The following is a 24,153-nucleotide window of genomic DNA, read 5'->3' as shown; positions in this document are numbered from 1 at the left end:
AGCCGATCCTGAACGGTTCCAACGACAGAATAAGAAACCAGCACGTCCTGCTGGATGAAATCACAGCCTGTCAGCTTGCCAACCTCGCTGCCTCTGTACTCACAAAGTCACAACTTCTGTACAACACATGACTACTGGAAATCACATTTTGTTGGGAATGCAAATAGCAACACTTCGTGGTCGATATGAGGTCAAATCTTAAACCGTTGGGTCTTAAATGTTCTTGGGCAAAAATAACAAAACAAGGATTGTCCCGCTCTCTCTCTCTCTCTCTCTCTCTCTCTCTCTTGTCTCTCTCTCTCTCTCTCTCTCTCTGTCTCTCTCCTCTCTCTCTCTCTCTCTCTCTCTCTGTCTGTCTCTCTCTCTCTCTCTCTCTCTCTCTCTCTCTCTCTCTCTCTCTCTGTCTCTCTGTCTCTCTCTCTCTCTCTCTCTCTCTCTCTCTCTCTTCCAGTCGAACTGGCCAAATGTGACTGTGTTGTACAGATATGACGGTTGTTTACACGGATAACACTGTATTATTTATTACTGAACCCGTTCGTCAATATTTCTACGTCTTTCTGTAGCTTAAACACAGTGGGGATAAGCAACGTGACCAGACGCCCACTCCTGGTCACAAAGAAACAGTGGTCCATGTCTCACCTCGGCACACAGCTTGGAGAGGAGCGGTCTATCTCCCACGTCGCAAACAGGTTCATGGGAACCGGCACCGGACCCTCTGACCCGCCCGAACTCGGACCCATCCCGACCGCTCCAGCCGCGGCTCCGGGAGCAGCGGGAACGGTTAACGGGGGAGGAGGTCCACCGATCCCGCTGCCGCTCCCTGGGTTCAGGAAAGCGGCCCGTACCCCTCCTCTCTCTACGGCCGCCGCCATCATCGCCTCTCCCGGGTAAGCAGCCCTAGTTTTCAGGGTGTTGTGGTTCTATCTCCGGTGGCCGCGGTCCTGTCCGCTATCACGGCTGTTCTGACGAGGCTCGGTGGCTGAGAGAAGATAGGAGGCGTTCCAACACTAATCTGGGCGGGGTTCCATTCAGTACGCACACGGAAAAATGGGACACGGTCCCGCTCTCGGCCGATAGGGGTCGCCGGTCTCATTCGGCCAGGGCGAGTCGCTGGTTCACTGTCGGCCGCTAGGGGGCGCCGGTCTCATTCTGCCTGGGCGGATCGCTGGTTCACTGTCGGCCGCTAGGGGGCGCCGGTCTCATTCTGCCAGGGCGGATCGCTGGTTCACTGTCATGAATCAAAACATCAGAGCTCCATTGTTTTATGATCATAACATGGAAATGACGCTGACTTCAGGGCCGCAGCTATGGATAGTCTAGAGCCGTGGTAACTAGTTAGTTCATATTTTCATTTACCAAACTGAGAAAGATTGAGATCAGAAATTATTCAATAGGCCTCAAGGATTCATTCATAAAAATACTTTCCACGATGCAATGACGTGCTTCAGGATGCTGAAGAGCAGCGTGACAGAGCGTCGGCCGACATTAACAAATGAAACGAAAACAAAGTCAATTCATGTTGATTAGAAAGCTTCTTGCTTATTATCTTATCATGAAAAAATACCAAGTTTTACCCCCAACAAGTTTCATCAGAGCTCAGTTTGTTTTAAGGCTTACATCTTTAAATTAAAAACAAGGTTATAACTACCCATCTCCAGAAATAATAAATAAATATACAAATATACAAATGAGGTTATTATATAGCCAGGCAGCTATAAGCTCGCATTCAAAGAGCTGGTTCAATGTCTGTCAGTTTACAGTTTTACGATCGAAGAATACCATGACAACGAGAATATCTCCATAGAAAACCAGTAAATACAGATATTTAAGATTGATTGTTGAAGGTGATAAAATATGTTTGGTTTGATATTCGAGACGTGTGTGCTAACGTGACCACTCGCAATTATGTCTGAAAATCGATTTTGGAAAATAAATCTTCTAACCTGCGTAGTTTTACACTCCGTCTCCGTTTGTGGGATGATGGGGAAAGTGAAATAATGAACACTAGTCAGTTTCATGACTTAGGATCAGGTTTGGCTGGACTGAGAGTGCTGTTTGATGTGATAATCACCTGAATCACAGGAGACTCAGTCTCTCCTAACTCTGAAACCAGAATCCACTCCTTATTCCTGGTGAAACAGCGTCGCCCTGCGGCTATCACAGGTAACTGACTCATTCCAGCACTGGAGGAAAGGTGTTAAAACTGTACAGAAGGTTATAAATGATGTGGTGACATGATTAACTTGTCCATATTTTGGCATAGCCTAGGCCACATGTGTTGTTAAAGGTGTCTTAATGCATATGTTTGTTACTCTATTTAGTTAAAACTAGTTAAAACTAGTTATAAACCAAGTGAAGTACCTAGTGAAGTGTTACCTAGACCAGCGTTTCCCAACCGCTGTGCCGCGGCACACTAGTGTGCCGTGAGAGATCGTTGGGTGTGCCGTGAGAAATTATCCAATTTCACTTTTTTTTAAATTAACATTTATTAATTAATATCTGCAAATAAAATGTCATTGTCAAGTGTCTGTGCTGTAATATAGTGACTGGCAGAGTAATGTAATATTCGTCCGGGTGGCAGCAGGTCGCTAATTGCCTCGTTCCTTCTTAGAGACAAGAGGATTAGTGACGCATGCGACAGGTCGTGGTGACAGTGATGGAGAAGTTTTTAAAAAGGAAAAATGTAAACTCCGAACTGGGCCCTGGACAAGATTCTGACCCAGGTGAAGTACCAGGCCCCAGTATGAGTGGTGGTAAAAAGAAAGCAAAGACGGTGAGCTCGAGGCAATACAGCGAAAGCTATCTTCCAACAGCGCCGTGGTGCCGAGCAGCTGAAACATCTCCAAACGAAACATCTCCAAACGAAACACCCGTCGCTTCAAAACAAGCCGATGGACTATTTTGTTCGTCTGCGTGAAAACACAGAGAAACCTTTATGAGAAAAACCACAAAGGTAAATGAGAAAGCCCTCAAAGCTAGTTACCTAGTTGCTGAACTCGTAGCTAAATCCAAAAAGTCCCACTCTGTGTCAGAGACATTAATACTACCTGCCTGCAAAGCCGTTGTCAACGAGATGCTCGGCCCTGACGCGGTTAAAGACAGAGCTAAAGTCCCGCTCTCAGATACACAATTGCCAGGCGTATTGATGACATGTGTACAGACATCGAAAGTCATGTTTTGGGAAAGATACGCATCAGTAGGAAATTTGCGTTGCAACTTGATGAGTCTACGGATATTAGTGGACATTCTCAGCTCTTGGCCAATGTGCGTTTTGTGGATGGAGATGCCATTAGAGAAAACTTCCTATTTTGCAAGGCACTGCCAGAAAAAACAACAGGAGAGGAAATGTATATAATATTGTAATTATATATACTGTATCAGGCTACAGTGTCATTTTGTAACATTTTTGGTTGGTGGTGTGCCGCAAGATTCTTCCAATGTAAAAAATGTGCCGTGGCTCAAAAAAGGTTGAAAAACACTGACCTAGACTACTCTCCGTGACTAATGTTAACATGACAGGTTGTTCAGATTGCTCAGTTGAAGAGTAAAACTGATGGTTGTGGTCATTTCTGTTGAAAGGTTTTTAGAGGTAACGATTGTGCTGAAGATGCCTCTTTTCCTTTACCTCACCAACTGTTCCGGAACACTCACCACCCAGAGCTGCCAAGAGTTCTATGCGGAGTCTACCTAGCAACAACACTCTGATTGGTGCTATTTCTCCATCAGTTCTCCTTGGCTGAGTGAACGACACCACAGGAATTCATGGTGCGATACCTCAACTCACCAGCAGGTCCTGTCAATGTAGTAACGCTGTCTCACTCCACGGCAAGGTTGGAAAGTCAGGTTCTAATCGCCCGTAAGCTGCGTGAGATATGAAGACATTTTAATAATTGGCTGAAGAACTTAATTTCTTTCCCAAACATTTCATGACGTTTCACAGCTGGGTTCATACTCTGCTAGCATAGCAACAGCACACAAACGCAACACAAAGCCTAAATCATCATCCGGTGGATGACAGGTACCTCTCCCCTCAACACAAAGCCTAAATCATCATCCGGTGGATGACAGGTACCTCTCCCCTCAACACAAAGCCTAAATCATCATCTGGTGGATGACAGATACCTCTCCCCTCAACACAAAGCCTAAATCATCATCCGGTGGATGACAGATACCGCTCCCCTCAACACAAAGCCTAAATCATCATCCGGTGGATGACAGATACCTCTCCCCTCAACACAAAGCCTAAATCATCATCCGGTGGATGACAGATACCGCTCCCCTCAACACAAAGCCTAAATCATCATCCGGTGGATGACAGGTACCTCTCCCCTCAACACCTTGATGTGGATGGTTTGAATCATGATTAAATAAACAGACGGCAGTCGTGAACAAAATAAACCTTTATTTCTCCTCAGATAAACTCTGACATCATCAGACAGAGACAGGAGTGGGTGTGTCCTCCTGAGTGATGCAAATAACATCTCTACTATTTACAGTGAAAGGCCTTTTTACAGTTCATTTACATTTACGGCATTTAGCAGACGCCTTTATCCAAAGCGACATACAACAATACATTTGTTTAAGTAAGTGAATCATCTATCCAACAGTCCTCATAAGATAAAGTAATCGATGCTCAGACCGGGGTTAGGGGTTAGGGTTAGAGGTTAGGGTTAGGGGTTAGAGGTTAGGGTTAGGGCCATTGGCAGTCACAATGCTAGAAGGATTTTTTTTTTAAACAGGAGAGAAACTTGTACAGGGGGGTAGTGGAGGTGAAGAGGTCTTTAGAAAAGAGATGTACAGTCAAGGGAATAGAATCCTACACGTCGTCATGACCACAGTGTGGTGGACATGTAGCCTGTAGGAACCTTGTTACAGGGAGCTGGTCTCAGGAATGGACGTACTACGTCGTATTAGGTTGTGTGTGAGCGATTACTGGACGTCTTTATTGCAATCAGACATAACTGCCCTCATCTTTCTCCACAGAGAATGAGTTGCATGGTCAGAGACCCTCACGTGAGGTCAATACTCATCGAGGGCGATGCCTCTCCCTTTGCTAAAACTGTCATCAAATCAATGAATAAGACTCAAGAAAAAATCAGGTCAAAAAACTGTAGGTCTATCAGGCCGGCTCTCTCAGGCCCGGCTCTCTCAGGCCCGGCTCTCTCAGGTGTAAATGTCCGTTGATCCTAAATGAGACATGAAAACACATGACAAGATGCTGAGAAGTCTCCAGAAACAGAGAAGTACCTTCTGACTTCAACACGTTGTTTATTTGATACAAGTACACATTCTGCAAAAAGAGCCAGTGTGAGCAGAGAACCTGTGGCTGAATTAAGTGTATTAAGGCAGAGAGGGAGGTAGAAAGGTTGAGAGGTATAGAGGGAGGTAGAGAGGGAGAGAAAGGGAGGTAGAGAGGTAGAGAGGTAGAAAGGTTGAGAGAGGTATAGAGGGAGGTAGAGAGAGGGAGAAAGGGAGGTAGAGAGGGAGGTAGAGAGGTAGAGAGAGAGATAGAGGTAGAGAGGGAGGTAGAGAGGGAGAGAGAGGTATAGAGGGAGGTAGAGAGGGAGAGAGGGAGGTAGAGAGGTAGAGAGAGGTAGAGGTAGAGAGGGAGGTAGAAAGGTTGAGAGAGGTATAGAGGGAGGTATAGAGGGAGGTAGAGAGGGAGAGAGGGAGAAAGGGAGGTAGAGAGGTAGAGAGAGAGATAGAGGTAGAGAGGGAGGTAGAGAGAGTGTGTGCGTGGGTGTGTGTGTGCATGCGTGCGCGTAGAGTAAAATTGTTCCAATAAGACGGTAACAAGACACACAATCATTGTCTCCAGAAACACGAAGGCCAATATGTACTACATATACTGTACTATATACTGGATGTAATTCAGAATATTACTGTACATTCTAGTGGATTAAGTTCCAGAACATGTTCTCAGGGTGAAAATGTGGCCTAACAAACTGTTGACCAATCTTTGGGTTCTCATCATGTAAACACCCTTCTAAAAGTACTGACCTCAGTGTCTGTAGTTTACAGTGTGGATCTCTCAGTGCAGCTAAGACCCTCAGTCTGGAGTCATCATCCAGCTTCATGTACGTCAGCTCCAGTTCTCTCAGAGGTGAGTCTGCTGATTGGAGAACGGAGGCCAGTGTCTCACAGACCTCAGTGGTGAGTCTATAGTCAGCCAGTCTGCAGAACAGAGAACATATCATTGATACAGAGTTTGATGTAGAGTACTGTAGGTCAGGTACATATAACAGTTTGTAACATGGTGGAGGGTGTGCATAAAGACGTTGACTCAGACTCTCTGTGACCGAAGGGGTTCGTACTCATACAAGTATTCAGGACTCAGGCATGGTCACTTGCATAGGCTTTAGCTTGTGGGCTAAGACAGTGTTGTGGGGAGAGAGAGAGAGGGAGGGAGAGAAAGGGAGAGAGGGAGAGAAAGGGAGAGAGGGAGGTAGAGAGAGGTAGAGAGAGGGAGAGAGGGAGGTAGAGGGGGAGAGAGGGAGGTAGAGGGGGAGAGAGGGAGGTAGGTGGAGAAGGAGGTAGAGGGGGAGAGAGGGAGAGAGGTAGACAGAGTGGAAGGTAGAGAGGTAAAGAGGGAGGTAGAGAGAGGGAGAGTGTGTGTGTGTGGGTGTGAGTGTGAGTGTGGGGGTGTGGGTGTGAGTGTGAGTGTGGGGGTGTGAGTGTGGGGGTGTGAGTGTGAGTGTGGGGGTGTGAGTGTGTGAGTGTGGGTGTGAGTGTGAGTGTGGGTGTGTGAGTGTGTGAGTGTGAGTGTGGGTGTGTGTGTGTGTGTGGGTGCGCATGTTGAGTAAAACTGTTGACCAATCTTTGGGTTCTCATGATGTAAACACCCTTCTAAAAGTACTGACCTCAGTGTCTGTAGTTTACAGTGTGGATCTCTCAGTGCAGCTAAGACCCTCAGACTGGAGTCATCAACATCATCATACAGCCTCATGCTCCTCAGCTCCAGTTCTCTCAGAGGTGAGTCTGCTGATTGGAGAACGGAGGCCAGTGTCTCACAGACCTCAGTGGTAGGTCTATAGTCAGCCAGTCTGCAGAACAGAGAACATATCATTGATACAGAGTTTGATGTAGAGTACTGTAGGTCAGGTACATATAACAGTTTGTAACATGGTGGAGGGTGTGCATAAAGACGTTGACTCAGACTCTCTGTGACCGAAGGGGTTCGTACTCATACAAGTATTCAGGACTCAGGCATGGTCACTTGCATAGGCTTTAGCTTGTGGGCTAAGGCAGTGTTGTGGGGAGAGAGAGAGAGGGAGGTAGAGAAAGGTAGAGAGAGGTAGAGAGGGAGAGAAGGAGAGAGGGAGGTAGAGGTAGAGAAAGGGAGAGAAAGGGAGAGAGGGAGGTAGAGAGAGGGAGAGAAGGAGAGAGGGAGGTAGAGAGGGAGGTAGAGAGGTTAAGAGGGAGGTAGAGAGAGAGGTAGAGTGGTCGAGAGTGTGTGAGTGTGGGAGTGTGTGTGTGAGTGTGTGTGTGTGTGTGTGTGTGTGTGTGTGTGTGTGTGTGTGTGTGTGTGTGTGCGGGTGTGTGAGTGTGGGTGTGTGAGTGTGTGAGTGTGAGTGTGGGTGGGTGTGTGTGTGTGTGAGTGTGGGTGTGTGTGTGTGTGCGCGTGTTGAGTAAAACTGTTGACCAATCTTTGGGTTCTCATGATGTAAACACCCTTCTAAAAGTACTGACCTCAGTGTCTGTAGTTTACAGTGTGGATCTCTCAGTGCAGCTAAGACAACACTCAGTCTGGAGTCATCATCATCATCATCATCATACAGCATCGTGTTCCTCAGCTCCAGTTCTCTCAGAGGTGAGTCTGCTGATTGGAGAACGGAGGCCAGTGTCTCACAGTCCTCAGTGGTGAGTCTATAGTCAGCCAGTCTGCAGAACAGAGAACATATCATTGATACAGAGTTTGATGTAGAGTACTGTAGGTCAGGTACATATAACAGTTTGTAACATGGTGGAGGGGGTGCATAAAGACGTTGACTCAGACTCTCTGTGACCGAAGGGGTTCGTACTCATACAAGTATTCAGGACTCAGGCATGGTCACTTGCATAGGCTTTAGCTTGTGGGCTAAGGCAGTGTTGTGGGGAGAGAGAGAGAGAGAGAGAGAGAGAGAGAAAGGTAGAGAGGGAGAGAGGGAGGTAGAGAGGCAGGTAGAGAGAGAGGTAGAGAGGGAGGTAGAGGCAGGTAGAGAGGAAGAGAGGGAGGTAGAGAGAGAGGTAGAGTGGTCGAGAGTGTGTGTGTGTGAGAGTGTGTGAATGTGGGAGTGTGTGTGTGTGTGTGTGTGTGTGTGTGTGAGTGTGAGTGTGAGTGTGGGTGTGGGTGTGTGGGTGTGTGAGTGTGGGCGTGGGCGTGTGTGTGTGTGCGCATGTTGAGTAAAACTGTTGACCAATCTTTGGGTTCTCATCATGTAAACACCCTTCTAAAAGTACTGACCTCAGTGTCTGTAGTTTACAGTGTGGATCTCTCAGTGCAGCTAAGACAACACTCAGTCTGGAGTCATCATCATCATCATCACCATACAGCATCATGTTCCTCAGCTCCAGTTCTCTCAGAGGTGAGTCTGCTGATTGGAGAACGGAGGCCAGTGTCTCACAGTCCTCAGTGGTGAGTCTAAAGCCAGTCAGTCTGCAGAACAGAGAACATATCATTGATACAGAGTTTGATGTAGAGTACTGTAGGTCAGGTACATATAACAGTTTGTAACATGGTGGAGGGTGTGCATAAAGACGTTGACTCAGACTCTCTGTGACCGAAGGGGTTCGTACTCATACAAGTATTCAGGACTCAGGCATGGTCACTTGCATAGGCTTTAGCTTGTGGGCTAAGGCAGTGTTGTGGGGAGAGAGAGAGAGAGAGAGAGAAAGGGAGAGAGGGAGGTAGAGAGAGGGAGAGAAGGAGAGAGGGAGGTAGAGAGAGAGGTAGAGTGGTCGAGAGTGTGGGATTGTGTGTGTGTGTGTGTGTGTGTGTGTGCGTGCGTGTGTGTGTGAGTGTGAGTGTGAGTGTGTGAGTGTGACTGTGAGTGTGAGTGTGTGAGTGTGGGGCTGTGAGTGTGGGTGGGTGTGTGTGTGTGTGTGAGTGTGGGTGTGTGTGTGTGTGCGCATGTTGAGTAAAACTGTTGACCAATCTTTGGGTTCTCATGATGTAAACACCCTTCTAAAAGTACTGACCTCAGTGTCTGTAGTTTACAGTGTGGATCTCTCAGTGCAGCTAAGACAACACTCAGTCTGGAGTCATCATCATCATCATACAGCCTCATGTTCCTCAGCTCCAGTTCTCTCAGAGGTGAGTCTGCTGATTGGAGAACAGAGGCCAGTGTCTCACAGTCCTCAGTGGTGAATCTACAGCCAGTCAGTCTGCAGAACAGAGAACATATCATTGATACAGAGTTTGATGTAGAGTACTGTAGGTCAGGTACATATAACAGTTTGTAACATGGTGGAGGGTGTGCATAAAGACGTTGACTCAGACTCTCTGTGACCGAAGGGGTTCGTACTCATACAAGTATTCAGGACTCAGGCATGGTCACTTGCATAGGCTTTAGCTTGTGGGCTAAGGCAGTGTTGTGGGGAGAGAGAGAGAGGGAGGTAGAGAAAGGTAGAGAGAGGTAGAGAGGGAGAGAAGGAGAGAGGGAGGTAGAGGTAGAGAAAGGGAGAGAGGGAGAGAAAGGGAGAGAGGGAGGTAGAGAGGGAGGTAGAGAGGTTAAGAGGGAGGTAGAGAGAGAGGTAGAGTGGTCGAGAGTGTGTGAGTGTGGGAGTGTGTGTGTGTGTGTGCGTGCGTGTGTGTGTGTGTGTGTGTGTTTGTGTGAGTGTTAGTGTTAGTGTGAGTGTGTGAGTGTGTGAGGGTGTGTGTGAGTGTGTGTGTGTGTGTGTGTGTGTGTGCGTGTGTGCGTGTTAGTGTGAGTGTGTGGGTGTGTGAGTGTGAGTGTGAGTGTGAGTGTGAGTGGGTGTGTGTGTGTGTGAGTGTGGGTGTGTGTGTGTGTGCGCGTGTTGAGTAAAACTGTTGACCAATCTTTGGGTTCTCATGATGTAAACACCCTTCTAAAAGTACTGACCTCAGTGTCTGTAGTTTACAGTGTGGATCTCTCAGTGCTGCTAAGACCCACAGACTGGAGTCATCATCATCATCATCCAGCCTCATGCTCCTCAGCTCCAGTTCTCTCAGAGGTGAGTCTGCTGATTGGAGAACGGAGGCCAGTGTCTCACAGTCCTCAGTGGTGAGTGTATAGCCAGTCAGTCTGCAGAACAGAGAACATATCATTGATACAGAGTTTGATGTAGAGTACTGTAGGTCAGGTACATATAACAGTTTGTAACATGGTGGAGGGTGTGCATAAAGACGTTGACTCAGACTCTCTGTGACCGAAGGGGTTCGTACTCATACAAGTATTCAGGACTCAGGCATGGTCACTTGCATAGGCTTTAGCTTGTGGGCTAAGGCAGTGTTGTGGGGAGGTAGAGAGAGAGAGAGAGAGAGAGACAGAGAAGGAGGTAGAGAGGGAGGTAGGAGGAGAAGGAGGTAGAGAGGTCGAGAGGGAGGTAAAGAGGTAGAGGGAGGTAGAGAAGGAGGTATAGAGGGAGGTAGAGAGAGGGAGAGAGGGAGGTAGAGTGGTCGAGAGTGTGTGAGTGTGTGTGTGTGTGTGTGTGTGTGTGTGTGTGTGTGTGTGTGTGTGTGTGTGGGTGTGTGAGTGTGGGTGTGTGAGTGTGGGTGTGTGAGTGTGTGTGAGTGTGTGTGTGTGTGGGTGTGGGTGTGTGAGTGGGTGTGGGTGTGTGTGAGTGTGGGTGTGTGTGCGCATGTTAAGTAAAACTGTTGACCAATCTTTGGGTTCTCATGATGTAAACACCCTTCTAAAAGTACTGACCTCAGTGTCTGTAGTTTACAGTGTGGATCTCTCAGTGCAGCTAAGACAACACTCAGTCTGGAGTCATCATCATCATCATCACCATACAGCATCATGTTCCTCAGCTCCAGTTCTCTCAGAGGTGAGTCTGCTGATTGGAGAACGGAGGCCAGTGTCTCACAGTCCTCAGTGGTGAGTCTAAAGCCAGTCAGTCTGCAGAACAGAGAACATATCATTGATACAGAGTTTGATGTAGAGTACTGTAGGTCAGGTACATATAACAGTTTGTAACATGGTGGAGGGTGTGCATAAAGACGTTGACTCAGACTCTCTGTGACCGAAGGGGTTCGTACTCATACAAGTATTCAGGACTCAGGCATGGTCACTTGCATAGGCTTTAGCTTGTGGGCTAAGGCAGTGTTGTGGGGAGAGAGAGAGAGAGAGAGAGAGTGTGTGAATGTGGGTGTGAGTGTGGGTGTGTGGGTGTGTGTGTGTGTGTGTGTGTGTGTGTGTGTGTGGGTGTGTGGGGGTGTGGGGGTGTGTGTGTGTGGGTGTGTGTGGGTGTGTGGGTGTGGGGGTGTGAGTGTGGGTGTGTGAGTGTGGGGGTGTGAGTGTGGGTGTGTGTGTGTGTGAGTGTGGGTGTGGGTGTGGGTGTGGGTGTGGGTGTGTGAGTGTGGGTGTGTGAGTGTGGGTGTGTGAGTGTGGGTGTGTGTGAGTGTGAGTGTGGGCGTGCGCATATTAAGTAAAACTGTTGACCAATCTTTGGGTTCTCATCATGTAAACACCCTTCTAAAGGTACTGACCTCAGTGTCTGTAGTTTACAGTGTGGATCTCTCAGTGCAGCTAAGACCCTCAGTCTGGAGTCATCATCATCATCATCCAGCCTCATGCTCCTCAGCTCCAGTTCTCTCAGAGGTGAGTCTGCTGATTGGAGAACGGAGGCCAGTGTCTCACACTCCTCAGTGGTGAGTCTACCGCCAGCCAGTCTGCAGAACAGAGAACATATCATTGATACAGAGTTTGATGTAGAGTACTGTAGGTCAGGTACATATAACAGTTTGTAACATGGTGGAGGGTGTGCATAAAGACGTTGACTCAGACTCTCTGTGACCGAAGGGGTTCGTACTCATACAAGTATTCAGGACTCAGGCATGGTCACTTGCATAGGCTTTAGCTTGTGGGCTAAGGCAGTGTTGTGGGGAGAGAGAGAGAGAGAGAGAGAGTGTGTGAATGTGGGTGTGAGTGTGGGTGTGTGGGTGTGTGTGTGTGTGTGTGTGTGTGTGTGTGTGTGGGGGTGTGTGTGTGTGGGTGTGTGTGGGTGTGTGGGTGTGGGGGTGTGAGTGTGGGTGTGTGAGTGTGGGGGTGTGAGTGTGGGTGTGTGTGTGTGTGAGTGTGGGTGTGGGTGTGGGTGTGGGTGTGGGTGTGTGAGTGTGGGTGTGTGAGTGTGGGTGTGTGAGTGTGGGTGTGTGTGAGTGTGAGTGTGGGCGTGCGCATATTAAGTAAAACTGTTGACCAATCTTTGGGTTCTCATCATGTAAACACCCTTCTAAAGGTACTGACCTCAGTGTCTGTAGTTTACAGTGTGGATCTCTCAGTGCAGCTAAGACCCTCAGTCTGGAGTCATCATCATCATCATCCAGCCTCATGCTCCTCAGCTCCAGTTCTCTCAGAGGTGAGTCTGCTGATTGGAGAACGGAGGCCAGTGTCTCACACTCCTCAGTGGTGAGTCTACCGCCAGCCAGTCTGCAGAACAGAGAACATATCATTGATACAGAGTTTGATGTAGAGTACTGTAGGTCAGGTACATATAACAGTTTGTAACATGGTGGAGGGTGTGCATAAAGACGTTGACTCAGACTCTCTGTGACCGAAGGGGTTCGTACTCATACAAGTATTCAGGACTCAGGCATGGTCTCTTGCATAGGCTTTAGCTTGTGAGCTAAGGCAGTGTTGTGGGGAGGTAGAGAGAGAGAGAGAGGTAGAGAAAGGTAGAGAGAGGTAGAGAGGGAGAGAGGGAGGTAGAATATTATTCTTTAGTTTTTCTATAATTATTCTTTAGTGATTTTGAATGTATATGGTATTTAGTACGGTTTTTGAATGTATATGACTGTTTACTCTTCGTTTTACGGTAAAGATGGAATATACGTCACTTGTAGCCTTTGGGTTGAATGGGAATTGGTAACGCAAATGTCGGGTCAGGTGACGGTGGTGGCAAACAATGTTTGGACCACTTTTCTCACTTTTGATCATCTGTGGAATATCTAAGTTAAGTTTCGTTTACCTTACAATATTGCTGGAATTATCAAGTCATTTTGATTAATCTTTTGTGACAATAAACGGATATAATTTTCTAAAGAAAGTGTCAGAAGTGCGTTTGAAAAGGACCACCTGTTCACTCGATCCACGGCCTTAATTTGGATTTTAAGAAACTTTGAAAGGCCGATACAAAAACTGTTGACCAATCTTTGGGTTCTCATGATGTAAACACCCTTCTATAAGTACTGACCTCAGTGTCTGTAGTTTACAGTGTGGATCTCTCAGTGCAGCTAAGACCCTCAGTCTGGAGTCACCATACGGCATCATGTTCCTCAGCTCCAGTTCTCTCAGAGGTGAGTCTGCGGATTGGAGAACGGAGGCCAGTGTCTCACAGTCCTCAGTGGTGAGTGTACAGACAGTCAGTCTGCAGAACAGAGGACATATCATTGATACAGAGTTTGATGTAGAGTACTGTAGGTCAGGTACATATCAGGCATGGTCACTTGCATAGGCTTTAGCTTGTGGGCTAAGGCAGTGTTGTGGGGAGGTAGAGAGGGAGGTAGAGAGGGAGGTAGACAGGTAGAGAGAGGGAGGTAGAGAGGTAGGTAGAGAGTGTGTGAGCATATGAGCCTGTGCGCGCGCGTGTGAGTGTGAGTGTGTGTGTGAGTGTTGAGTAAAATCGTTCCCATAACATATTAACAAGACACAATCATTGTCTCCAGAAACACGAAAGCCAATATGTACTACATATACTGTACTATATACTGGATGTAATTCAGAATATTATTGTACATTCTAGTGGATTAAGTTCCAGAACATGTTCTCAGGGTGAAAATGTGGCCTAACAAACTGTTGACCAATCTTTGGGTTCTCATGATGTAAACACCCTTCTAAAAGTACTGACCTCAGTGTCTGTAGTTTACAGTGTGGATCTCTCAGTGCAGCTAAGACCCTCAGACTGGAGTCACCATACAGCCTCATGTACGTCAGCTCCAGTTCTCTCAGAGGTGAGTCTGCTGATTGGAGAACGGAGGCCAGTGTCTCACAGTCCTCAGTGGTGAGTGTAACGCCAGCCAGTCTGCGGAACAGAGAACATATCATTGATACAGAGTTTGATGTAGAGTACTGTAGGTCAGGTACATATAACAGTTTTTAACATGGTGGAGGGTGTGCATCAAGATGTTGATGAAGAAATGATTATTCATCAAATGAATGATGGTGGGGGAGAGCAATAATGGGGGGACAGACGTATCTTGCCGATAGGTGTGAAATGTTGAACGCCGATTGATCAGTAAGAAAGCGCCGATTGATCAGTAAGAACGTCTCCCAATTGTTCATTCTCTCCCGCCCTCTCTCACGTAAACACAAGCCCATCAGCCAATAGCCGTGGCGGCGCCTGGCATTATGTTTAAACTGTATAAAAGACAACCCTGATAATCGTCTCTTGGGACTTGTGCTGAACGGACCCCCGGATCTACGCTGGGCTGCTGTTACGCTCTTGTCTCTTGTTTGCAAGCAATAAATACCGGACTCAGATATTGTGGCTACTCAGGACTTGTTTCTTGATTCTTACCTCCGAAGAGCTAAAGTACAGAGTGGTAAATCCTAGACTTCCACCACAGTTGTTGACCAGTTCCCTTGTGAGACTTTGCTGTAGACATACTGCTAGAGATAACTCGGTTTGTATTCTGTACGGTGTATAACGCACTAGATTATTGTGTATTATTGTTTTGAAAATCGGGCCAGGTTTAGTTTTGTTGTACTGATCTGCACCACACGTAGTGGATTCTTTTGTTTAGACGCTGGAGGAGTAGAGGTGGCTGTTCTTGCCTGTATTTAAGTTTTGTCCGCTGCATTCGGCCAGTGAGGTTTTATTTTCGCTTTGGTTTTGGTTAAATAATGAACGTTTAGGTTTTGCTGGCCTTTTAGGAGCTCTCCGTTGGGTATATTTGTTTGTTTGAGTTGAACAGCCCCTGCCGGCCCTTTTTCCTTTGTAGTGTTACCTGTTGTGTGTTTCCGTTGTTACCCTTACAAAAAAAGACCTTCGAAGTTCCTTGTTAATAAAATAACTATAATTTACCAAATCCATCTGGTTTTATGTTGCACACACTTTACTGATACATGTGCTACTTGGTCTGGTATCATTTGTGCTTACTTTATCATTTAGTTGATAAGCCATGTTGGGAACCTTTAGCATTTCAGTTCTCCCCTTTGCTCCAGGTTAAACCAAGGGGTGGGGTAGTCATTTAGTCCTCGATGCTACATAGGTATTGTACAGTATCTGAGTTATTGAGAATGGCTACATAAGTAGAAATTATTATTACCATGACATAAGTTCCATTAATCAACAAGGTAAATAACAAAGTGAAATGGTCGTTATTAAGCATGTTGCATAACATCAGCGTTGGATCTGACTTTGTAGTTTGTGTGAGCTTGACAATAAGTTGTTTCTTACTTTGCCTTCTTGCATTTCCTCACAGCTGGGATCATTCTCTGAGGATAAGATATGTTGTATTCTCCTGTGTCAATCTCAGCCAGCACACCCTTTGACATGAGAAGTGCATTGGCCAGGGCTGAACAGTGATGAGATGAGAGGTCTCTGTTTCTTGCCTTCAGGAACTTGTGAATGTCCTCATGTACTAAACTGTCTTTCATCTCAGTCAAGCAGATGAGAAGATTGATGAACCTATCAGGTGAGATATCCTCTACATCTGGCTTCCTGAGGTATTTCCTTATTTCTTCAACAGTCTCGGTGCTGTTCTCTGTCCGTGGCAGTAGGCCTTCTAAAAGAGTCTGATTGGACTCCAGTGAGATGCCAAGAAGGAAGCGGAGGAACAGGTCCAGGTGTCCATTCTTACTCACTAAGGATTTGTGCACCATCTTCTTCAGCCACTCATGCAAGGGAAGCTCTGTAGACACATCCTCCAGGAAAGACTGCAGTGCATTGATGTCCTTCCTCACACAGCAGTGGAACACATACAGAGCAGCAAGGAACTCCTGAAAGCTCAGGTGCACAAAGCAGTACACCTTCTTCTGATAAAACACACGCTCAGTTTTAAGGAATTCTGTGAAAAATACGGAGGACAGTGAGGCTTCAGTGACATCAATGCCACACTTTATCAGGTCTTCTTCATTGAATATGAGATTTCCATCCACCAGCTGTTCAAACGCCAGTCGCCCCAGTCTCAGAATGTCGTCTTTGTTTGTTTGCATGATCTTCTGTGGATCTCTCTCGGTTTTCCTATGATACTTCTTATTCCTAAGGGTTGTCTGAATGATCAGAAAGTGTATGTACATCTCAGTCAGAGTTGATATGTCTTCACTCTCATATCCACCCTCTCTTTGCTCTAGAACCATGGAAGAGATCCAACAGAAGATAGGTATGTGACACATGATGTAGAGGCTCCTTGAGCTCTTTATTTGTGAGATTATTCGTTTGGCCAGATTCTCATCAATGAGCCTCTTCTTGAAGTACTCCTCTTTCTGTGGGTCACTGAACCCTCGTACTTCTGTCTTCTGGTCAATATTTTCAAGGGGGATCTTATTGGCTGCTGCTGGTCGGGAGGTTATCCAGATCAGAGCAGATGAGGGAAGCAGATTCCCCTGGATGAGGTTTGTCAGCAACATGTCTACTGATGATGGCTCAGTTAGGTCATTCAACATCTTGTTCTTGCAGAAATCTAATGGAAGTCTGCTTTCATCCAGACCATCAAAGATGAACAGAACTTTATGCTCCACACATTTCTTTGCATCGCTTATCTCTCTCAGTTCAGGGTGGAAGTGATTCAGAAGATCATGCAGACTGTACTGGTTTTCTTTGATTAAATTCAGCTCTCGTAATGGAAGCACAAAGATGAAATCTATATCCTGATTGGCTTTTCCTTCTGTCCAGTCTTGGATGAACCTCTTCACAGAGACTGTTTTTCCGATACCAGCGATGCCCTTCATTAGCACAGTTCTGATGGGTCCCACTTGTCCAGCTAAGGGTTTGAAGATGTCACTGCAGTGGATTGGGGTGTCCGTTTTTTTCCTGGATGTATATTCAATCTGCTGAACCTCATGTTCATTATTAACCCCTTCACGCTCTCCCTCTGTGATGTAGAGCCGTGTGTAAATACCATCAAGCTGAATTTTCTTCTCTGCCATGCCTTCAACCACAAATCTATTCTTCTTCCTCAGAATGGCTTTATGTGTCCTTTGAATTCTCTGCATGTCGTCAACCACTGAATTTAAAGAGAAAGAGAAAATCAAATATTTACAAAAGTTGCTTTCACAGTAAATGTCTAGTGTACCATCAGGTGGCTGTGATATCTTCAGTGTAAGATGACTCTCTGTGTACACGGTGGAGGAAACATGTGGAGGAGAATAGAGTGGATTTGATAGTTGAAAGCGTAATGGGGTGACTGGGTAGTCAGGTGACCTGGGTGATATGGAAATGGAAATCCCAGAGCTGACACACCAGTGGATCTGATTATGTATTATGCTTGGTTGCACACACATATACTTGTATGTGTGTGTGTGTGTGTGTGTGTGTGTGTGTGTGTGATGTACAGTCAAAAGTTTGGACACACCTTCTCATTCAATGGTTTTTCTTTATTTTTATTATTTTCTACATTGTAGATTAATATTGAAGACATCAAAACTATGAAGGAGCACATATGGAATTATGTAGTAAACAAAAAAGTGTTAAACAAACCAGAATATGGTTTATATTTTAGATTCTTCAAAGTAGCACCTTTTGCTTTGATGACAGCTTTGCACACTCTTGGCAAGGTGTGTCCAAACTTTTGACTGGTACTGTATGTGTGTGTGTGTGTGTGTGTGTGTGTGTGTGTGTGTGTGTGTGTGTGTGTGTGTGTGTGTGTAACAGATATAGTTACAGTAGTAGCGGTAATGGTAGCTGCCTGTTCTTTTCTACAGTTCAGACATACTTGTCTTCTGCCCAGTGGTCCGGGTCTGTCCATCACTGTCCACATCTGTGCAGACAGCCCCACCTGGAGGAGAGGAGGTCGATTCTGAGACTCCAGGTATCCAACCTGTTTGATTAGAATTATATATTTGATTGAAATAGAGAGAGAGAGAGAGAGAGAGAGAGAAAGAGAGAGAAAGAGAGAGAAGGAGAGAGAAGAGAGAGAGAGAGAGAAGAGAGAGAGAGAGAGAGAGAGGGAGGGAGGGAGAGAGAGAGAGAGAGAGAGAGAGAGAGAGAGAGAGAAGAGAGACTTACCCAAGTCTTGGAGTAAATGAGGCTCTTTCTCCTGGAGGATCCTGCAGAAGGCTGATTTGACTTTGACTCCTCCTGAGTTTAGGGCCTTGTACAGCTCCCTCATCTGTTCCTGTGTGGTCTGGGCAGCACGGACGTTGGAGTACATCTCAACCTGGATCATACGTCTCTGGAGCAGGGCATCTGCTATGGGCATCACCATGGTAACCCTCTGAATGAGAGTAGGCCTCTGATTGTTGACAAACTCAGCATCTGGAATTAAAGAATGAATTCCTGTTTCATACAGAACTAGAAACTGCATGAAACACAGACACTGTCCATACAGAAGTTTAAAAAAAATAGATAAAGTTACATCTTTGACATACTAAACCATTTAAAATAGACAGATGGAGATTTATGAGGGCTACAGTTTAAAACTAAGCAGTACTTCTCCAGGAGGCCATTTTCAGTATTTCACCTCAGCGTAAACAGATCCACAGCTTTCCTCACCTCTCTCTGCCGTGGTGGACTCACTCACACTTGGTCTGTCAAGAGAGAGGACACGTATGATCAATGACAACAGTGTTTCATTTGTGGAAGAGTTATAGTTTATAGCTGACAGTAGTGGTTCATTGGGGATCCCCCTCCCCCTACATACACACACACACACCCCCACACACACACCCCCACACCCACCCCCACCCACACACCCCCCCCCCCCCCACACACACACACACACACACACACACACACACACACACACACACCACTGGGATGTTTGGTTTAGTGGTTGGTGATTGACTGGTTGATGTATTTCTGGATACATCAACTGTCTCACCTCGTCTCTCCCTGGTCCAAGGGTGCTGCTTCATTGTTGAGAGTGTCTCCAACCTTTCTCCTCTCTTCTGTCAGCTGAGAACACATGGACACATCTTCCTGCCTCTCTCTCTCTCTCTTGTTTCTCCAACGGTAGATGATGCTCCTCCTCTCCTCTCCTTTACGTGTCCCTTTAGAGAAATTACTCCCCATTTCTTTGACTCTCAGGACCGTCGACCCATGAATTCTGTCAGCTCATGAAACAACATGATTTTTATTGTTTTGCCTGCAAGTCACCCCTAACACATTAAACATGTCAGCCAACAAATCTACTAATTACAATTGTTTGGGTGTCTAGAACCAAGGTTCGCATTCATCTATAACAACCCCATAATCAATCAGGTAAGTGTGTGTTTGTGTGTGTGTGTGTGTGTACGTGTGTGTGTGTGTGCGCGCGTGTCTCCTCAGTCCTGAGTTTAGCCAGCAGATGTGTGTGTGTGTGTGCCTGGCCAGATGTGTGTGTGTGGGTGCCTGGCCTATAGGGCAAACAAGGCATCTCCCCCCCACCCCCTCACTTTAGAAAAGGGGAGGGGCAGAAGTATGTTTTTGCCCTCCCACTCTGTTTACCAGATAACCACCATGGTCAACTAACTCATGATAACCACCATGGTCAACTAACTCATGATAACCACCGTGGTCGACTAACTCATGATAACCACCGTGGACTAACTCATGATAACCACTGTGGTCGACTAACTCATGATAACCACCGTGGACTAACTCATGATAACCACCGTGGACTAACTCATGATGACCACCGTGGTCGACTAACTCATGATGACCACCGTGGTCGACTAACTCATGATGACCACCGTGGTCGACTAACTCATGATGACCACCGTGGTCGACTAACTCATGTCATATTTAGTGAAGTCTTATCAGACAGTAATATACAGCAGGAAATCAGCTCCAACATCCCAAATGAATATTACACCGTTTTGGAAATCTCCCGCCTGATAATTACAGTGTGTAATTGATTCCTGTGCAATTCAGAGACCCTATAAAAACTAAGATATTCATTCCCAAATCACATTAACTATTATCCTTGCACTCAGAATAATTAATTATTTCAGAATAAAAAATAATTTTCACTTTGACATTGAGGTATTTTGTGGAGATCAGTGACCAAAAAATCTATTCCATCTATTTTAAAGTCAGGCTGTAACACAACACAATGGTGAATACTTGCTCAAGGCACTGTACATTTAATGAACACAAGGCTCTCTCTCTGTGAAGATCAGTTTTAAATACAGACACCTCTCGATACCTCCGACACCAGCCTACACCTCAATACACACGCCAGAACACCACCCCAAACCTAACCTAACACTACCCCAAACCTAACCTAACACCACCCCAAACCTAACCTAACACCACCCCAAACCTAACCTAACACTACCCCAAACCTAACCTAACACCACCCCAAACCTAACCTAACACCACCCCAAACCTAACCTAACACTACCCCAAACCTAACCTAACACTACCCCAAACCTAACCTAACACTACCCCAAACCTAACCTAACACCACCCCAAACCTAACCTAACACTACCCCAAACCTAACCTAACACTACCCCAAACCTAACACCACCCCAAACCTAACACTACCCCAAACCTAACCTAACACCACCCCAAACCTAACACTACCCCAAACCTAACCTAACACTACCCCAAACCTAACCTAACACCACCCCAAACCTAACCTAACACCACCCCAAACCACTTCCCTTCTCCTCCGCAACTCCTCCCCTTCAAAATAAGAGTCCCCACGTGAAACTGCCTCACTCAAAGTAATAATAATCAAATAAACACCGTCTTAAAAGCTACATGTGCAGGATGAAGGGAGAACCCCATCATGGGGTTAGGGTTAGAGCACCACAGCCATCAAAACAGAAAGCCCAGATTAAAGTGTTAAGTAAACATTCAAACACAAGCGAACAAACGTAACAAAATCAACCCAGTAATCTGGTGTTCCAGCTCCCCCTAGCTGTCTTCAGCCTCTCGACCTCCTCCTCCACCGTTTCTCTTGACATCCTGTTACAAAGTGGCCCAAGCGATCAAGTATTTGGTGAGGAAGTGGTTTTCAGCGCGTAAATCTTACAGTTTCACAAATAGAAAACACTTCGAGAGCAGGGGTTGAAGAGGCCTACGTCCTGAGCCCTACAAGTACAACACAGAAATAACAACACGACTTCACGGAAATCAAATGGAGTCATTTTCCGCTACTTCCTCTTTCATCGTGTTAGTTCAACATTCCAACATCCACTGTATGATCAACCAGGACGAGCAGCCATATTCTACAAGTCCCTCAAACGTCAGTCATGTATTTGACGGTATGATTCTGAATTTCTTACCTCCCTGGGAAGAAAGGTGAGCTTCTGCCAGCGAGGCGTACACGTACACGTACAGTCGTACCGACAGCAGCGGATTGTGCGCATCATGTGACTCACTTGCGGAAACAGGAAACGAGAACTTACACGTACTACTGAGTGCTTGTACTGTTGTGTGTGTGTGTGTGTGTGTGTGTGTGTGTGTGTGTGTGTGTGTGTGTGTGTGTGTGTGTGTGTGTGTGTGTGTGTGTGTGTGTGTGTGTGTGTGTGTGTGTGTGTGTGTGTGTGTGTGTGTGCGTGTCTCCTCAGTCCAGCAGATGGCGTGATTCTCCATCCATGTTCTGCTGATTGAGAAAACACCACTAGGAGTCACTTCCTGCTGCTGTACCTCAGCCTCACCGCGGTCTCAACCAGAAGTCACTGCTACCCTGCTGGCTGTTTGGTCCTCTAGATGAAGAGGTTATGCAGCCTTATGAGTGCTGTATGAAGCCTCTATGCAGGGTTGTGACAGCAGTGTTACCGGTGGTCCTGAGAGATGGAGCAGTGCTGCAGCTGTGTCTCCTGTCTGTTCCTGCGCTGTCAAAACCACTTTCCCTCACACAGGAGACGTCAACACAACTGAATCAACATGACAACACACACACACACGCACACGCACACGCACACACACACACAGTGACACAGGAGGATGTGTCAGATAAGAGATAGCAGTGTATTGTTTCACACACTGCTTTGAAGCTCTTGCTTGGGGCACTGTTGCATTCTGGGAAGATGGAGATGTTCCTCAAAAAACATCAGAGGGGGTCTCCTAGAGAGGGTGTGTGTGTGTGTGTGTGTGTGTGTGTGTGTGTGTGTGGTAGAAATGGGAGGACAGGCTCATTGTAATGGAATGGGGAACATGTGAAACACGCGACCCCATTCCAAATAAAAACAAATCTAATCAAATCAAATCTAATTCATCGTAAACACAGAATCTAGCCACAGACGATGCGATGAAATGCTTTGATACCATTCCTCATTCCATCCCATGCATCACAATGAGCCCGTCCTCCGATTTCTACCTCCACCAGCCTCCCCTGGTGTGTGTGTGTGTGTGTGTGTGTGCGCGTGTGTGTGTGTGTGTGTGTGTGTGTGTGTGTGTGTGTGTGTCAGACCATCTCCAGTTCTTATTGGTTTTATTTGAGATTAGACAGGGTCAGGGCCAGGGTCAGGGTCAGGGTCAGGGTCAGGGTCAGGGCCTCACAACCTCCTTTCATGTTATGACAAAGGTCAGTCTTCTGCTATAAACTAACCGCCCCTCCTGGTATTGATGGTACCCTCCTGGTATTGATGGACCGCCCCTCCTGGTATTGATGGACCGACCCTCCTGGTATTGATGGTACCCTCCTGGTATTGATGGACCGCCCCTCCTGGTATTGATGGACCGACCCTCCTGGTATTGATGGTACCCTCCTGGTATTGATGGACCGCCCCTCCTGGTATTGATGGACCGACCCTCCTGGTATTGATGCTACCCTCCTGGTATTGATGGACCGCCCCTCCTGGTATTGATGGACCTACCCTCCTGGTATTGATGGACCGCCCCTCCTGGTATTGATGGACTGACCCTCCTGGTATTGATGGACTGACCCTCCTGGTATTGATGGTACCCTCCTGGTATTGATGGACCAACCCTCCTGGTATTGATGGACCGACCCTCCTGGTATTGATGGACCTACCCTCCTGGTATTGATGGTACCCTCCTGGTATTGATGGACCGCCCCTCCTGGTATTGATGGACCTACCCTCCTGGTATTGATGGACCGCCCCTCCTGGTATTGATGGTACCCTCCTGGTATTGATGGACCGCCCCTCCTGGTATTGATGGTACCCTCCTGGTATTGATGGTACCCTCTTGGTATTGATGGACCGCCCCTCCTGGTATTGATGGTACCCTCCTGGTATTGATGGACCGCCCCTCCTGGTATTGATGGACCGCCCCTCCTGGTATTGATGGTACCCTCCTGGTATTAATGGACCGACCCTCCTGGTATTGATGGACCGCCCCTCCTGGGGTCTCCTGGTACCGATGGCGTCTGCAGAATCTCAATCCTGGTCGATGAGTGTGGAGAAGATGAGGATAAAACACTGATCGGGTTCTGTGCTCCTACACCTCTGGCTGACATTGAGCTTCCCTGGTGTGTGCGTGTGCGTGTGCGTGCGTGCGTGTGTGTGTGTGTATGTGTGTGCATGTGTGTGTGTGTGTGTGTGTGTGTGCGTGCGTGCGTGTGTGTGTGTGTGTGTGTGTGTTAGGGCTGGACTCTGGGGAGATGACTGAGTCAGCCAGCTGGCCCCGAGGACTCTGCTTACGCTGCCTAATACACAGTAGTCAGTCCCAACACACCAGTCCTCAACCGCCCCACAGGCTGATGGATCATTATGGGATGGTTTCCAGGGATAGGGAAGACACGTATCTATGCTGTGTCCCTGGGACGTTCTCCTGAAGTACACACTTCAATGTACAATTTCCCACATGGATTAAATAGGAATGGATAGGTCCCCATGTTGGAGAAGTCCCCATGTTTAGACCAATCCCACACTTTCAAATTCTCTCTAGGTCTCCCCCTGTCTCCCCCTGTCTCCCCCTGTCTCTCTAGGTCTCCC

General features: G+C 46.8%; 1 protein-coding gene across 3 annotated transcripts; it reads right to left on the bottom strand.

Moving 5' to 3' along the window:
* Positions 1-4,382: 4,382 nt before the first annotated feature.
* Positions 4,383-21,607, bottom strand: LOC310824332 (NACHT, LRR and PYD domains-containing protein 12-like). 3 transcript variants are annotated; one of them, XM_083697586.1, is made up of 18 exons: positions 21,535-21,607; positions 19,142-19,366; positions 18,814-18,848; positions 18,328-18,576; positions 18,035-18,139; positions 15,559-17,326; positions 14,008-14,181; positions 13,354-13,527; positions 12,408-12,590; positions 11,651-11,833; positions 10,869-11,060; positions 10,062-10,244; positions 9,178-9,363; positions 8,444-8,635; positions 7,690-7,881; positions 6,861-7,043; positions 6,001-6,174; positions 4,383-5,186 (listed from the first exon to the last, which is right to left on the bottom strand). In XM_083697586.1, the coding sequence occupies exons 2-18, from the start codon at positions 19,330-19,332 to the stop codon at positions 5,120-5,122; spliced, it is 4,431 nt and encodes a 1,476-aa protein (XP_083553712.1). In that variant the 5' UTR covers positions 19,333-19,366; positions 21,535-21,607; the 3' UTR covers positions 4,383-5,119. The 3 variants fall into 3 exon arrangements, with proteins under 3 accessions (XP_083553712.1, XP_083553713.1, XP_083553714.1); XM_083697587.1 differs by having other exon boundaries at positions 19,142-19,373; positions 21,535-21,567; XM_083697588.1 differs by lacking the exons at positions 9,178-9,363; positions 10,062-10,244; positions 21,535-21,607 and having other exon boundaries at positions 19,142-20,501.
* Positions 21,608-24,153: the final 2,546 nt, after the last annotated feature.

The sequence above is a fragment of the Argentina silus genome (genome assembly GCF_951799395.1).
Source record: "Argentina silus genome assembly, contig: scaffold_175, whole genome shotgun sequence".
Classification (NCBI taxonomy): Eukaryota; Metazoa; Chordata; class Actinopteri; order Argentiniformes; family Argentinidae; genus Argentina; species Argentina silus.
This window is presented reverse-complemented; position numbering and strand designations above follow the sequence as displayed.